Source organism: Rhagoletis zephyria, unplaced genomic scaffold (genome assembly GCF_001687245.7).
Source record: "Rhagoletis zephyria isolate East Lansing unplaced genomic scaffold, Rhagoletis_zephyria_1.1 Rzeph_scaffold_01075, whole genome shotgun sequence".
Lineage (NCBI taxonomy): Eukaryota > Metazoa > Arthropoda > Insecta > Diptera > Tephritidae > Rhagoletis > Rhagoletis zephyria.
The window spans coordinates 47,010-63,352 of NW_016158159.1; the positions used below are offsets into that span (position 1 = coordinate 47,010).

The 16,343-nt window shown below is 37.8% G+C and overlaps 3 protein-coding genes across 5 annotated transcripts; 1 reads left to right on the forward strand and 2 right to left on the reverse strand.

Moving 5' to 3' along the window:
* Nucleotides 1-2,927: 2,927 nt before the first annotated feature.
* Nucleotides 2,928-9,897, forward strand: drosha (ribonuclease 3 drosha). 2 transcript variants are annotated; one of them, XM_017615797.1, is made up of 6 exons: nucleotides 2,928-3,652; nucleotides 3,712-4,625; nucleotides 5,570-6,311; nucleotides 6,375-6,985; nucleotides 7,446-8,402; nucleotides 9,129-9,897. In XM_017615797.1, the coding sequence occupies exons 1-6, from the start codon at nucleotides 2,997-2,999 to the stop codon at nucleotides 9,518-9,520; spliced, it is 4,272 nt and encodes a 1,423-aa protein (XP_017471286.1). In that variant the 5' UTR covers nucleotides 2,928-2,996; the 3' UTR covers nucleotides 9,521-9,897. The 2 variants fall into 2 exon arrangements, with proteins under 2 accessions (XP_017471286.1, XP_017471287.1); XM_017615798.1 differs by having other exon boundaries at nucleotides 3,715-4,625.
* A 32-nt stretch (nucleotides 9,898-9,929) lies between these two features.
* Nucleotides 9,930-12,358, reverse strand: LOC108362708 (mitochondrial-processing peptidase subunit alpha). Its single transcript, XM_017615799.1, has 6 exons — nucleotides 11,989-12,358; nucleotides 11,553-11,937; nucleotides 11,068-11,484; nucleotides 10,862-11,002; nucleotides 10,299-10,803; nucleotides 9,930-10,233 (listed from the first exon to the last, which is right to left on the reverse strand). The coding sequence occupies exons 1-6, from the start codon at nucleotides 12,027-12,029 to the stop codon at nucleotides 10,064-10,066; spliced, it is 1,659 nt and encodes a 552-aa protein (XP_017471288.1). The 5' UTR covers nucleotides 12,030-12,358; the 3' UTR covers nucleotides 9,930-10,063.
* Nucleotides 12,359-14,127: 1,769 nt separating this feature from the next.
* Nucleotides 14,128-14,770, reverse strand: LOC108362712 (uncharacterized). Of its 2 annotated transcripts, none has more exons than XM_017615810.1 (2): nucleotides 14,624-14,767; nucleotides 14,128-14,555 (listed from the first exon to the last, which is right to left on the reverse strand). In XM_017615810.1, the coding sequence occupies exon 2, from the start codon at nucleotides 14,540-14,542 to the stop codon at nucleotides 14,249-14,251; it is 294 nt and encodes a 97-aa protein (XP_017471299.1). In that variant the 5' UTR covers nucleotides 14,543-14,555; nucleotides 14,624-14,767; the 3' UTR covers nucleotides 14,128-14,248. The 2 variants fall into 2 exon arrangements, with proteins under 2 accessions (XP_017471299.1, XP_017471300.1); XM_017615811.1 differs by having other exon boundaries at nucleotides 14,155-14,555; nucleotides 14,619-14,770.
* Between the last annotated feature and the right edge of the window lie 1,573 nt (nucleotides 14,771-16,343).

The following is a 16,343-nucleotide window of genomic DNA, read 5'->3' on the forward strand; positions in this document are numbered from 1 at the left end:
TAGCAACCTCTTGCTTTCATTCTTATTTTACTTTCGCCAGCCAATTAACAATAAATACGAAATAGCGTATTAAAGATGATAAAATATGACTTCCACTTCGATAAGTAATCGAAAAACTAGTGAAGACACTGATTGAAACGAGTGGAACGTGAGTTTTCAAGTAGTTTTCAGCGAAAACTGGTTTTCGTTTGACAGATTTTACATAGACGAAAACACATGTTTTAGGTCGAAAACTAGTTTTAGCAACGAAAACTTGTTTTCGATGTCGGTCAGAACATGGTATTAGTTATAATGGACCGGGCGAATCGTAGCAAATCGCGGCGAATTCGTAAGGATCTATTGATTTTAGATTGTTCCGTTTTAAGTTGCGTTTACGTGCATTATAACCATTTGCATTCATTTCCCATACAGTAGTTGTGTTCCAGCAGCAGTACGAATAGCAGGTTTTACAGGATTTTGCAGGATTTACAGGAACAGCTGTTTTAGCCATTAATAAACCCTATGTAAGGTGTCGTGCGGGAACAGCTTCCTGTAAGATCCTATAAAATCCTAGTATTCGTACTGCTGCTGGAACGCAACTAATAGATAATTAAGTGACAGTTCACTCCGTTCCGTTACTTCCATTATAACCCAGGCATTAGCCAAAGGCCCTTTTTATGGCCTCCAATTAATTAACAAGAAGATTAAAATTTTATGTTTAGATGAATGCATACATATATACCAATCAACAAATGGCCTTTTCAGGGCCGCAGTTAAGGTAATTATCTTGCTACACTATTTTTACGTAGAAATCAAAAACCAATAGACTATGTTATGCTGTGCGTCGGGTAACCGCTTACACGTGAAGCTCATTTAACAGATTCCTTATGTGATAACTCTCAAGCAATGCCAAGTATGTATAACGGAGCCTTAAAGCTGAAATAAGTCAAGAACGTATACCTACCGGTACGTAAACCCGAGTCAGCTGACACGATCTGTCTTACCAGATCGCCATTTAAATAAAAACTCAACACAGCAGAAATTTTAGTTGTAGCCCGTAGCGCAGAAATCTGCGGAATTTAGATTTTCCGTGTCAGCTGATTTCTTCCTTCTATAGCTGGTTGCCACTTCGGCAGTTTTGCAGATGGTAAGAAAGTTATAATTTCCTATTCAAAATACGTTTAAAACATTTGAAATTTACTATTGAATAAGGTTTTTCGTTGAAACTAAGTAGTTTATATATAGCTACGATTTATTATAGCACGAAAAACTGTAGTTGAAAGGGTAAGTTTATGAAAAGGCATTGAGGAGTGGTAACACTATAGTAAGCAATACTGAGGGCTCCAGTAATCGACAAAATTCTGCGTATACAGACTGCGTTTAAGTATACGTTCTGCGTTCTTGGCTAATTTCAGCAAAGTCAAANGCCACATTTTCTTTTCATTAGCAACCTCTTGCTTTCATTCTTATTTTACTTTCGCCAGCCAATTAACAATAAATACGAAATAGCGTATTAAAGATGATAAAATATGACTTCCACTTCGATAAGTAATCGAAAAACTAGTGAAGACACTGATTGAAACGAGTGGAACGTGAGTTTTCAAGTAGTTTTCAGCGAAAACTGGTTTTCGTTTGACAGATTTTACATAGACGAAAACACATGTTTTAGGTCGAAAACTAGTTTTAGCAACGAAAACTTGTTTTCGATGTCGGTCAGAACATGGTATTAGTTATAATGGACCGGGCGAATCGTAGCAAATCGCGGCGAATTCGTAAGGATCTATTGATTTTAGATTGTTCCGTTTTAAGTTGCGTTTACGTGCATTATAACCATTTGCATTCATTTCCCATACAGTAGTTGTGTTCCAGCAGCAGTACGAATAGCAGGTTTTACAGGATTTTGCAGGATTTACAGGAACAGCTGTTTTAGCCATTAATAAACCCTATGTAAGGTGTCGTGCGGGAACAGCTTCCTGTAAGATCCTATAAAATCCTAGTATTCGTACTGCTGCTGGAACGCAACTAATAGATAATTAAGTGACAGTTCACTCCGTTCCGTTACTTCCATTATAACCCAGGCATTAGCCAAAGGCCCTTTTTATGGCCTCCAATTAATTAACAAGAAGATTAAAATTTTATGTTTAGATGAATGCATACATATATACCAATCAACAAATGGCCTTTTCAGGGCCGCAGTTAAGGTAATTATCTTGCTACACTATTTTTACGTAGAAATCAAAAACCAATAGACTATGTTATGCTGTGCGTCGGGTAACCGCTTACACGTGAAGCTCATTTAACAGATTCCTTATGTGATAACTCTCAAGCAATGCCAAGTATGTATAACGGAGCCTTAAAGCTGAAATAAGTCAAGAACGTATCCCTACCGGTACGTAAACCCGAGTCAGCTGACACGATCTGTCTTACCAGATCGCCATTTAAATAAAAACTCAACACAGCAGAAATTTTAGTTGTAGCCCGTAGCGCAGAAATCTGCGGAATTTAGATTTTCCGTGTCAGCTGATTTCTTCCTTCTATAGCTGGTTGCCACTTCGGCAGTTTTGCAGATGGTAAGAAAGTTATAATTTCCTATTCAAAATACGTTTAAAACATTTGAAATTTACTATTGAATAAGGTTTTTCGTTGAAACTAAGTAGTTTATATATAGCTACGATTTATTATAGCACGAAAAACTGTAGTTGAAAGGGTAAGTTTATGAAAAGGCATTGAGGAGTGGTAACACTATAGTAAGCAATACTGAGGGCTCCAGTAATCGACAAAATTCTGCGTATACAGACTGCGTTTAAGTATACGTTCTGCGTTCTTGGCTAATTTCAGCAAAGTCAAATGGCCGGCAACAAAATATCGATGTCGGCAAAAAAAAAAAACAATTACTCGATATATCGATACTGACATCGATATATTTGCAGCTCTATGTTGATGCCATCGATAGTTTCGGACCGTTTCTTTCACGCTTTCACGTCGATAGTGATTTTTTTTTTTGGTTCTAAGTCTGCATGCAAATGCATATAAGCAATAGAAAAGCCTACGACGAAATGAATTATCTACATTTATCAGTAGCACCACCACTACCAATGGAAAGTGTTGCAACCGAACCACAGCCTCCGCTTCCTCCGGGCCTGCCACCGCTTCCCCCACCTCCGCCTCCCCCAGCACCGTCTTCGGAACCCCTTCATTTATATAATACCAGTGCTGGGGATACCACTAATCAAAGTTTCACATCAATACCTCAGGTTCCTGGAGCCAGCAATTTGCACCCTTTCCCCTCGGCATATTATCAAACTCCACTTTTGGATGGTGTTACCCCGCTTTATCCCCACTATCGGGAATCAAGCACCTACGTTGAGGGATATTACAATGAGCATGGGTACAGGATTTCATCATCTACACAGAGAAGAACTGAATACATTCCATATGAACCCACATATAACGAATACAATTATCATAAGTCTAAATATGACGACAATTTTCATAATAAATATAGGAGTGGAAGAGGGCTCTATAAGTGTGCCGAGGGCGTAAGATCTTTTCCATATGAGCATGGCAAAACAAATATAAACCATGTTCATAGTGCAACAAGGAGCAGTTTTCGCAATACGTCTAGCTCAACCTATATTCATCGTCCTCATATTTTGCCAATTTCGTCCCCAAGGTAAGATGTGTATATGTGTGAATTCATGTATCTTTGTTACACATAGTTATAAATTATAGAAGCTATGGCTATGCGAAACATCCAGACTACATTGGTTCCTACAATCCGCGGGAAAAGCATTATGATTCCCGAAATGATAGCAAGGGTAAACGACTTGAAACTGAAAGGGATAGATTGTTGAAAAATTGGAGGTCAAACTACTGTGAAACATCTGAGGATATTGCTGAAAAACTTGCAGAATTGGGTGAACAGGATGAAGATACGCGAAATGTATGGGTACGATCGTCCCCTGCTGATCCTTTTTACCGACGCACAAATGCTTCAAATGAAGTTGTATCGACCAGCAGATTAGAAGCACTTTGCAAATTGTTCGAAGAAAAATTAATTCAGCGGGCTGAACGCGTACGAAAAACCTTACCTCCGTATGAGCCACCAACACGAAAGTCCCGGCGTAGATTGTGCAAACACAAATCTGAAGCTTGCTCTTCGTCATCCGAAGATTCATCGGATGATGAATTAAAGATTGAACAAGACTGTTGTATGGAAGAACTGTCCCGAAAAATACAGCACCCATATCGAGTGCATGCGGATTTGTGGCATAATGATTCTGGGGAAATGAACGATGGTCCACTCTGTCGCTGTTCGGCGAAATCTCGACGTATTGGTATAAGACACGGTATTTATCCTGGTGAAACAGGGTATCCAAAATGTGTAATGAATTCAAATAATGCACCGCGACTTCATCACTATCGAATTACTATATCTCCTCCCACTAATTTTCTCACCAAAACGCCAACGATAATTAAGCACGATGAGCACGAGTTCTTATTTGAAGGATTTTCAATGCTCACCCATTCTCCTCTTGCCGATTTACCCACATGCAAAGTTATACGTTTCAATATTGAGTATACTATATTATATGTTGCGGAAAAGATGCCGGAAAACTTTACCATACGAGAATTGGAGTTGTTCGGTAAGTACTATCAGTGCATTTACTTCAGTAGTGTCATATTCCAAAAAATACAAAAGTTGAGTTAAATAACTGTATCGCTTACCAGTATCTCACTAGAACAAAATGTTTATTAATTTTTACTGGCAGTATATCGACACCTGAATGGAAGATCGGCCTATCTCGGCAGCCAGTTCTAAAACGCTCTATCTCAGAAAACTTTTTAAAATCGCCCTACTCCAGAATTTGATTGAAGAACACCCTATTTCAGAATTTTAGAGATATATGTAGGTCGTTCTTTCGCTCAGGTGGCAATATGGAAATTCAAAACTCTAAATTCGTGTTTCCTCGAGTTTTGCTTTTTTGAGTTATGGCACTATTGAAGTAAATGAGCGATAGGTGTACATGTATGTATGTATGTGCGTAACACACAGGTTCTACAAAAGTGTATTAACTCAAAAATTCTCCGATTGGCAGAAAACATAAACAAATTTATAAACACGGCGCACACTGTCTTCAAAAGGGGCACAACTCACAATTACACGTTTTCGTCAGAAAATGCGAAAAACTGTTTCTTGGCACATGATAATCATATGGCTAAGGTTTTTTCTAACAAATTATAACAAAAATTTGCTCCTGCTTTTGCTGCACGGTAAATAAAAGCTCTGTGTACAATTTTAGCGCATAATTTAAAAAATGCCAAATTTTGAGTTGTACCTCTTTTGAAGACTGTGTGCGACATGTTAATCATATGGGATTTTGCAACAAATGACAACGAAATCTTGCTGCCTTTTTGCTGGAAGGTAAATACGCGTTCGGTGAAGATTTTCTGCGCATAATATCAAAAATGGGTAATAGAGAGTTAACGCACTTTTGAAGAACGTATTTGCTTTTAAGGGATACCGATTTCCAGTAATTTAGCATATTCCTGTTAACAATATTTTTTCTGAACATTTTTCATTTTATAGATAAGTTTCTATTCGATGAACTTCTAGAGCTAGTGGATTTCTCAATGTATCCCAACGGTATGACAGGCGCAGAAACATGCCCAGCCTTTCATTTCTTACCGCGTTTCGTAAGGGACTTACCCGATAACGGAAAGGAAGTATTAGCTATGAGTGAAGTACTTCGATATTTACTTGACAGCGCAGCACCGCTGGTCGATCGTGAGCAATTGCATTGTATAAATGACATCAATCAGCATGATTGGCAGGATTATGTAGACTTCATAAAAGGAATGCTTGTAACGAAGCCTGGATACAAGCCGTGCTCCGTTCGGGTTGATCAATTGGACCGAAATGTTTCAGACTTGCCTGAATGTATCGACGCCGAAGAAAACGTTTCACATCCAGCAATCGTTCATTTCGGCATACGCCCACCACAATTGAGCTACGCTGGCAACCCAGAATACCAAAAAGCATGGCGTGAATATGTTAAGTATCGGCATCTGATGGCTAATATGTCCAAGCCATCATTTATCGACAAGCGTAAGCTAGAAGAAAAGGAGGCGCGTTTACAGGAAATGCGTACACAGGGACGAATGAAACGCAACATAACTGTAGCTGTTAGCTCAAAGGGCTATTATAGAACTGGAATAATGTGTGATATAGTGCAGCATGCAATGCTCATTCCGGTACTTACTGGTCACTTGCGATTCCATAGATCGCTCGATCTCTTAGAACAAAATATTGGTTATAATTTTAAAAACCGGTGAGTATTTATCATTAATCTCGCTATGATGCATTTATAATTGTGGGGATCCCTTTTTTTCAGATATTTATTGCAGTTGGCGTTGACGCATCCCTCGTACAAAGAAAATTATGGTACAAATCCTGATCATGCTAGGAATTCACTTACAAATTGCGGAATTCGACAACCCGAGTATGGAGATCGCAAAATACACTATTTGAATACTAGAAAGCGTGGTATAAATACCCTTATAAATATAATGTCCAGATTTGGAAAGGAATACGAAACGATGTCAAATATAACTCATAATGAACGCTTGGAATTTCTAGGAGATGCTGTGGTTGAGTTCTTAAGTTCTATCCATTTGTTTTTCATGTTTCCCGATTTGGAAGAAGGTGGATTGGCCACATATCGTGCTGCTATCGTACAGAATCAGCATTTGGCATTGCTTGCTAAGAAGTTACACTTGGAGGAGTATATGCTTTACGCACATGGTTCTGATTTATGTCATGAGTTGGAATTACGCCATGCCATGGCTAATTGTTTCGAAGCTTTAATGGGAGCATTACTGCTTGATGGTGGTATATCAGTAGCAGATGAAGTTTTTATGAACGCCTTATACATGGAAGATGAACAATTAAGAGAAATTTGGAAAAACTATCCAGAGCATCCCCTACAGGAGCAGGAGCCCTTAGGTATGCACGGTAAAAGTAAAATTGAAAAGGGTTTTCGGGCTTATTGTTTGACATATCGGAAAAATTAACTTAGTAAAAAGCATCGATTTATCGCTGATATCTGATGTTTGACAATTTATTAAAGTCTAGTTAAATTTAAACAAAACCTTTACATATATTACCCTGCTGCATTGTTTTTTGATGCATTTTCATCAGTGTACGAAAATTTGTTTAGACAATTTTGAAAAAAAGTTATCACAGTTTCACTAGCATACCGTTGCACACAGTGCCATTTTAGTTGAAGTGTATATCCAGCTTAAAATATTGTTTAATATAAAATCTCTATTTATTTATTTAAGTAGCGAAATTGATCGCAAACATCAAATTTGTGGCCGATATTGTCGATGTTTAAAAAAACATGGTTTGCATCGTACTCAATAAGGCATCTGTATATTTCATCTAATTTTTTATAAATAAATAGGTGATCGTGGTTGCATTGCTTCTTATCCAGTGCTGCAAGAACTAACCAAGTTCGAGGAATCCATTGGCATTCAATTCAAGCACATTCGTCTCTTGGCCCGTGCTTTCACTGATCGCTCCATTGGATTTACTCATCTCACGCTAGGTTCTAATCAACGTTTGGAATTTCTTGGAGATACAGTGCTACAATTAATTTGTTCGGAATATCTTTATCGTCATTTTCCTGAACATCACGAAGGTCACTTGTCTCTGTTGCGTTCATCTCTTGTGAACAACCGTACTCAAGCAGTAGTGTGCGATGATCTTGGCATGACTAAGTATGCGGTTTACTCAAACCCAAAGGTGGAACTGAAGACTAAAGATCGTGCAGATTTGTTGGAAGCGTTTTTGGGTGCATTGTATGTTGATAAAGGCCTTCTATACTGCGAGCAATTTTGTCATGTTTGTCTGTTTCCACGATTGCAAATATTTATTATGAACCAGGATTGGAATGATCCAAAATCAAAGCTACAACAGTGCTGTCTCACTTTACGTACAATGGAAGGTGGCGAGCCTGATATTCCTATTTATAAAGTAATCGAATCTATTGGACCAACTAACACGAGAGTGTATACAGTTGCAGTTTATTTTCGGTCCAAACGCTTGGCCACTGCGACGGGTTCATCTATTCAGCAGGCTGAAATGAATGCAGCTAAACAAGCATTGGATAATTCTCGTGATTTGTTCCCTCAATTGGACCACCAAAAACGTGTTATTGCTAAAAGTATCAAAAAGCAAAAAGGTGCCGAACTGAAGACAGAATTCGAAGAGATAATGCCTGAGCAAACAAAACCAAAAACTACGAACTCAATGGAGGATGAGTCACACCTTCCCAAACAATATCGGATACGTGAAGACATTTCCAGTGATGAACTACCAGAAGATGACATCAACGATGGTGGTATTGTGACTATCGCGGGTATGTATGTTAAATCCAATTGCTATTGATCGTGACATGTGTTAAGTAAACGATTTTTTTTTTATGACAAAAGCTACACTGAACCCTAAAAAGTTTTGCATTAAAGGTACTCATCTTCAAAGTTGAATACCTCTACCGTTAAAGTGTGTTTGCATTGTTTAACTTTGCATTCAACTATTGGTTGAATGTAGGTAAAACTAAAAATAATTAAAACACAGATACTTCGTTTTCATGCCAACAATCTTAAATAACTTAGCTTAGCTCTGAAACTTATGCAATACAAAGAAATTCCATTTTTTGAAACAAAAAAAAAACTTGTTAACTTTTTAATACACAATGGAATTTCTTTACATTGTTTAAGTTTCAGAGCTAAGCGTAGTTATTTGAGATAAATCTTTATTGTTGGCATGAAATCGAAGTATCTGTGTTGTAATCATCTTTTTACCTAAATAACTTAACTAACAGCAGAGATATTCAACTTTGATGATGAGTACCTTTAATGTACAACTTTTTTGGTTCACTGTAGATTAACGAATTTAGCTTAGCATTTTTTATTTAAAAGTAACGGCAAGCTTACAGTTTTGCGTAATATTGATTGACATTTTCTTCGAGTTGAGAATGTTTCCCCAATTTCTACATTCCAGCGGACTTGTGCACAAGATTGTTATAACTTTGTTCGTAGGAGTATATTGCATTGATTACTATCCATATCCTTCTATATTTTAGGTCATTTGAGGCATAGCAGCTCAAGCCATTCAAGTTCAGAAGAAGAAGTTTCGGAGAAACACTTCACATCGAAGCGAAAAAAGAAAAAACGCACTAAAAAAACAAATTCCATTGAAATGAGTTCGAATTCCTGTTCATCTAAAGTGATGTGCCATGAAATGGAAGATAATCAAAACGCCAACAGAAGAAACTGTGAGGATGTCAGTAGTGATGATTGCTTTGAAGAAAATTCGATTTCTAATCTTGAAAATCATGAGCTACCTTCGATTAAGCCTGCCTCCTCAAAAGAAGACCCTAGAGTAGTGAAAAATACAATGCTTCACGATTTAAAAGATTTGGTGGAAGATGTCTCGTCAAATTCGGATATAGAGTCAGGAGAAATAAGTAGTTAAGCTCCACTCGGGAAAACTATGTATTCGACTTTCATGTGTTGGGTCAAAGTATTAGTTTATTCTCTAAAGAAAAATTAAGTGTTTTAACAAAAGGCATTACATGGAAAAGGATCACATGGACCAAATCCTTCATATAAGTTTTTAACAAAATTTAGAGATGACTAATGCAAGATACCCACATGGCAACTTACGGAAATGCTCTGTTAGCACTTTCTATATTAATTTAAGTTTTGGAAATATATGTATGTATGTATATCCGATTTCATAATTGTCAAACAGAGCTTTTTGCATTGACTGTGACGCAGTGGTAGAACGCACCTCTAACCACTCAGCCACAATTCTTATAAAAAATATACTTTACGTCTTATAGTAGTATAGTTTTGCCTTTCTATAAAATTCGGAAGGTCAATAACATTTTCATAGAATGGAACCGAATATGGATTCAGCCATTGGGTTTTATTGTAATATTCTTGCACATATTCCACACCGTGTATATATGCATAGATTTATGTACATGTTATGTTATTATGAGTGAAGGTGCCCTCACTTAAATAGAGACAGTCTCCGAGAATACAATCGGCCACCATTACTAAGAGCATTTTGGACTTCTTTCAATTCCGGCAACTTTCCTATATCACCTCGGGCTGCCATTGATGGAGGTGTAGCTAGCAATCTTCTCGATACTCGTTGGATATCCTCCTGTTTGATTTTTTCTAGACAAAGCAACAAATTTAATTAAATTATAGAACTTTTTTTTTTTAAATACGAGTTTCCTTACCAATTTCGCGTATAAAATGTTCAGGACGCTTGCGATGACCTGTCGCTAAAACTTGTCTACCTACATCTTCAAATACAACTGGTCTGGATTCCAGGTTCATTAAAAGCATCGACTGTAACTGTATCTTTGATCGACTCAACTCATCCTTGCTGGGTTCGCATGCCATGTTAACAAGTTCGCGTGTAACAACCTCAACCATATCTCGCACATTGCTAGGGGGAGCACTGGCATGTATACAGAAGAGGCCAGTGTCAGCATAGGCGTGATTATAAGCAGTGGCACTATACATCCAATGATAGCGATTAAGTACGTTTGTATACAAACGTGAATACATGCCCTTGCCAGGACCGCCAGCAGAGAAGGAACCGCCCCCTCCCATCATAATGTTCAAAACACATAACGCAACGAAATCAGGATCTTGATGAGAACAGCCTTCCAGTCCAATTACAACATGGGCAAGTTCTGGCAGGCCAGTAGCTGCGTAGATTGGTATTTCACATTCTTCCTATAAAAATTAACTCCAACAATCTTTTGAAATGTTTGCTTGTATATTATAAAAATACCTTTGTCAAGCCACCTGTGTATTGTGCGATTGAAGCATCCACCTCGGTTGCTCCGGTTCCTTTAATAATTTGTGTTTCCCAAATAGCACTCTCTTCAACAAAATATTTCTCTACGTTTCGGACTAGCTCATCATGATTGACCTATATTTAAGTGTTTTCATTGTCCAACATTTCAGTATTTTATTAGGTGTCTAACATTAACTTACCCCAACACCGGCAATTACCATACGTTCTGGAGTATGATGATACTTTAAATAGTTCATTAGTACATTCCTATCAATGTGTGGAAGATTTTCAGCTGGGCAGAGTTTTGGTAAGCCTAGAGTATTATCTCGATATGCAGCTGCATGTATCATATCCATTAATATAGGCTCTTGCTCCGGTCGCATTCCTAAAGTCTCCAACTCGAATTGGACAGCTTTTCGAGCAGCACTCACTTCCCCTACATGAAGTGTGGGTCTCAAAGTTACATCAGCAAGTAATCGCGTTACCGATTCAATTGCTCTGCTATCTATGCTTGCTGCATAAATAAGTGTGTCACGGGAGCTTTGGCAGTCGCAAATGCCCCCATTTTTCTCTAGCTCCTTCAGAATAGCATCTTTGTTCGGAAATTTCTCAGTTGACTGTAATAATTGTCGATGTCGGTTAATTTGTAGATAACAATTTTCATTTAAATCTGTGAACTACATACATTAAACGCCAACTTCTCGAGAAAATGCGAAACTCCACTGGGATATGTAACCTCATACCGCGGGCCGGAGTCAATCACAAGGCCGACTGTACAGAATTGGCCAAATCTTGGCTCAGACGCAACACGAAGTCCGTTAGCCAGAGTAGTAACTTGTGTTAGGCTGCTTTCGGCTAAGGGTCTTGCATACTCGACTTCAGGCAGATTAGGGATTGCGTCAGTTAAGGGCGGTAAATGTGTGACAATTTTTGTGGAAGGCTGGTTCACTGTGAGAGAACTAGCGTTTCCTCGAGCTCTACCAGTTATATTACCAATCCCTGTTCCACTCCCAACTCCAGCTTCCTCTCCGGGCACGGAAGAGGGTTTTGTCGCATAACGTCTTAAAACTCTAGAAAAAATTCATTTGAGGTTATTACTTAGAATTCTATAGATTGCTTACCTCCAGCGTTGCCGCAATCGGCTTAATACGCGAACGTTCATATTTTTTTCGGTAACTATCTTTTATGAGCCCGATGTCAATAGTTATCTTTGGTGTTTGAGTGTCTCTATAAATCTTTACAAAAAGCAATTTTTATTGAAACATGATGCGAAAAGTAAAATAAATCGGAAAACGTTCCTACACACAGATGATTTGAATTGTCATTTAAGGAAATGGGCTGTATTTTGCTGTGGTGAGATCTGATGTATTGAATGTCAAATTTATCCGTACTGGTTTAAAGCAAGAAGATTATTCACAAGAGCTTCGTTCCCCACGCTTTTCGGACTTCTCCAGTAATTACGTGAAATAACGTAGGGTCTACACCGGACAATACTTTCATGACAATAGCAATAGGAGCGTTCCTGATCTCCCAGAAATAGTCAGAAAAAGTCCGAAGTAGTCAGATTTAGTCCAAAAAGCGTTCCTTAACTCGGAAATGACAGCAAAAATGAGAGAGCAACACTCAGTGAGAGTGACTCTCATCAGTCCGAAGTAGTCAGAAGAATTTTTTCTGGCAAAATCCTGAAAAGTGTCAAACTCAACTGAATTTAAATTAACGGAAATTAAAGAATACGCAAAAAGTGAGAATAATCTAAAAAGTAAAAAAAGTGAATTGAAATTGGAAGGAGGCAAAAAATAATTCATATAGTAAGTGTTTATTGTGCTTGTGTGAATGTGTTTTGTACATACATTTCCATTCTTATTTGATGTTAGCTTTGTTGTTGCCATTCTTTGGACTAAAAATTTGGTTTTTTGCGTTCCTTTACTTTTCCTGTTATTCTCTTTTAGTGAGCGCATTTTGCTTACGTTCTGGCATTTTGACACTTTTCAAATTTTAGTCCAAAAAGATAAGGAATGAACCTAATACAAGCCGACTTGTCCACTAATCATTCATACCTTTCCACTGAACAATTTTGACAACTAATACATATATCTTCATTGGCTTGACAGCATTGTCCAATGTAAACCCTGAGTAAGTTACTCTCTCACAAGTGTCAAAAATGTGCCAACCAGTGTTGCCATTTCGAGGCTTTTGGAGTTAGATTTAGCTCTATTTTTCTATTTAGCTCCGAAAATTGGGCTTTAGCTCCTAGCTCTCTTTTAGCTCTTCAAAATTATCTAGCATTTTTTTAGCTCCAGAAAGTTTTAGTTGCGTATGGTAATATCAAAGAACGTAGATAACAAGAGTATGCCTTCTCTTTTGCCCTAGTGCGTTTTTTGATTGGATGAAAAGAGAAGGCACGCCCCTGTTGCGCACTTTCGCCGGAATTATAACGAGTTGTCGCTTCTTGTTATCTACGTTCTTTGGTAAAATAATAAATGAAATCGCCATCGGCCATCACAAAAACGCAGCTAGCAACGTATACGCGAAAATCAATGCTGCCACTTTTTCTCATTAAACCATGTTCGAATCGTGGTATTTTTCGGAGATCACAGGGTTGCTTCTAGTTTAGCTATAAAAACTGCTTTTGAAAGTTACTTTACACGGCGTTTACATGAGGCAATTTTGCCAAGACAATAGTAATACATTTACACTAATATATTCATACTCCTCTCATCGTCTTCGTCACTGTCTTTGATTTTTCAAATACAGTGAATCGGACAGTAAATTGAACAATTCGGCCACGCGTTGGTTAATTTTAGAAAAAAAGGCAAGACAAAATCGTAAAAAAATCGCGGAATTATCATAAAGTGGTTTGTGTTTGGATATTTTAGTATATAATATGAAATTCACGCCAAACGACACTAACGGCGGTTGGTGAAAAATGTATCGTCTTTATAATTGTCTGGACGCCTACTTTACCCAACAATTTGATAACTAATACACATTCCCAATTGTCTTGTCTCAAATTGTCTTAGGTAAACGCGGCGTTACATGCAAGCTGCAACTGCTCCTGCAATCACTTTTGGAAATTCTTGAGTTTGACAGACTTTTAAAAAGGGCTTGCACTTGCCACGTCTAACCGCTACTTTAGAATTTCGAACTAGGTCACGCATTCACTTCAATGAACTAGTTCAAGGAACTAAATAGTTCATGAACGACACAAGTCTACAAGGTGGTTAAGTGAATGAGTCACGAGATAATGAGAGGCACATATGCCCGTTCAATACGGCATTATCAAATGGAAAGTTACTTTAATATTTCTTTTTTTTAATTTCAATGCCCTTACGAATGTTTTTTTTTTTTTGATTCCAATATAATGTCAATGCGATTTTTGAATCACTTTAGATTAAAACGGCGTTTACCATCAAATCGATATCCATATGCTGCTGCATTCTTTGTATCTACCAGTGCAGGATTGCGATGTTTGAAAAAGCTGCCATGAGCATGTGCTGGACGAGAAGCACTGTTCGGAACGCCATCCATTTCCCTTGGATAAAATGCCTCGAAATATCCTTCGGGAGGAATAACTGAGGCGATTTTGGTATCATTCGGATCATAGGCAAGCGCACTGCGTGATATTAAAGCGACGCTAATCAGATATAGCCACAAAAACGTATGCACTGTTGTCATTCTTCCAAGTTAGCTAGAAATGTTTTTATTCTAATTATTACTGACTGTTATCTGGCTAGTTTAAGAGATTAGTTACACTACTGTAAAGTTTGCAAATCTGTAGCTTCTGCTTATCTTTGATTTCCATATATCTAATTGGAATTAGGGCTGCTGCGTCCGCCAACGATTGACTAAACTTAAAATGAAATTTCTTTGCTTGTATGATTTGTACCATGCAACGTATGCACATTTATGCGCATTCATACATACATATGTACATACACACATACATATGTAGGAAATACTCGAAGAGTATAGGCGCCCACTGTGGTGTAGTGGTTAGAAGTGCGCGCTACCATTCCGCAGGGCCTGGGTTCAAGCGCGGTTTAACCCAACATCAAAGAATAAAAAAAAAAACAAACAAAATTTTTTCCAATAGCGGTCGCCTCTCGGCTGGCATTTTTATACCACTTAGTTTCTATATGTTTTTGAGGTCGCTGATTATGAATATGAAGTCAGATTTTACAACTATGGCGTACACAAAAATGAAGAAATCAAGGTGTTTTAACCGGCCCGTCTACACACTTGAAAATCTCGTTGCGTTCTGCGTTTTTCTCTCGCAAGCGAGATAGAGTTTTGTTGACTGGGCATTTGACAGCATATTTTTTCATTTGTTAAATGTCGCCAAAAAAAGGTTCGACCCTGTATTTTCCAATACCTGTAAAACATAAAAATGGTAGTTGAAAGCATGGGAGATCTCGCAAACCGCTCGGTATGCGAGAAAAAGTATGCTTGGTAGTTTTTGCGGTCTACACGTGCGGGATTCAGCACATGAAGACGGTCGGTAATAAAACATGGCGTGCAAAGGCTTTTTACGAATCTGAAGTCAGATTTCAAAAATTCAAAATGGCGGAAGGAAAAATGAAGAATTCAGTAAATTTTTATAAAACAGCTTATTTTGGGGTTTTTGGGATCGCTGATTACGCGTCTCGAATCTAAATCTTTCCGACGAATTCGCACTATTTAACTTTTGCCATTTTGAATTTTGTAATAAACAAATTTGCAAACACTATAAATTTTAAGCAAAAAACAAATCCGACTTCAATTCTCATATAAAAATTTAAAACTGCCGTTAATTTTTTCATGATCCAACGATCGGATTTAAACCAAATTAGTATGGGGCCAACTGAGGTAAAACCTTTCCTTTAAAAAAGAATTATAGAAATCGGTTAACGTGGTGCGACGGTATGCGGTAATATACATAAAAAAATATTCCGACGAATGGATAACCCCTCTTTTTTCGAATTCGGTTAATAATTTAAAGACTTCAATTTTCCGACTTTTGTTCACCTAGATTTCGGATTCAGACCACTGTGCGCCGTTCAGAGTCGATGTAAAACTGCAGTTCCCTCCCCTTTGTGTGAAATTATCACGGCGCACACCACAAATCAGAGGAGAAGCTCGGCCAAACACTAACATATCGCACACGGTCTTCAAAAGTGACGTAACTAAAAATTTGGCATTTTTAAAAGTATATCCTAAAATGTACACTAGAGCTTTTATGTACCTTTCAGCAAAAGCTGGAGCAAATTTTGGTTATAATTTGTTGAAAAACCCTAAGGTAAAGTCTTCCTTGCCAATATGATAGCAATGTGATAAGAAATAGTTTTTCGCCTTTTCTGCCGAACGTGTAATTTTGAGTTGTGCCACCTTTGAAGATCGTGTGCGATATTGGGTAAGCGCCAATCTATTAATATTATTATTATTATAGTGACTCAAGAAAGTATTCGTTCGACGGCTCATATATGTAGGTACATATGTA

What these genes read in the sequence shown, in the direction of transcription:
- LOC108362712 (XM_017615810.1), bottom strand. Translation starts at nt 14,542, where the DNA reads ATGACAACAGTGCATACGTTTTTGTGGCTATATCTGATTAGCGTCGCT.
- LOC108362708 (XM_017615799.1), bottom strand. Translation starts at nt 12,029, where the DNA reads ATGAACGTTCGCGTATTAAGCCGATTGCGGCAACGCTGGAG. An exon ending in CGATTGCGGCAACGCTGGAG is followed by an intron (nt 11,938 to 11,988) that starts GTAAGCAATCTA and finishes AATTTTTTCTAG; the next exon opens with AGTTTTAAGACGTTATGCGA. An exon ending in ACACAGGTGGCTTGACAAAG is followed by an intron (nt 10,804 to 10,861) that starts GTATTTTTATAA and finishes TAATTTTTATAG; the next exon opens with GAAGAATGTGAAATACCAAT.
- drosha (XM_017615797.1), top strand. Translation starts at nt 2,997, where the DNA reads ATGCAAATGCATATAAGCAATAGAAAAGCCTACGACGAAATGAATTAT. An exon ending in ACGAGAATTGGAGTTGTTCG is followed by an intron (nt 4,626 to 5,569) that starts GTAAGTACTATC and finishes TTCATTTTATAG; the next exon opens with ATAAGTTTCTATTCGATGAA. An exon ending in GGTTATAATTTTAAAAACCG is followed by an intron (nt 6,312 to 6,374) that starts GTGAGTATTTAT and finishes CCTTTTTTTCAG; the next exon opens with ATATTTATTGCAGTTGGCGT.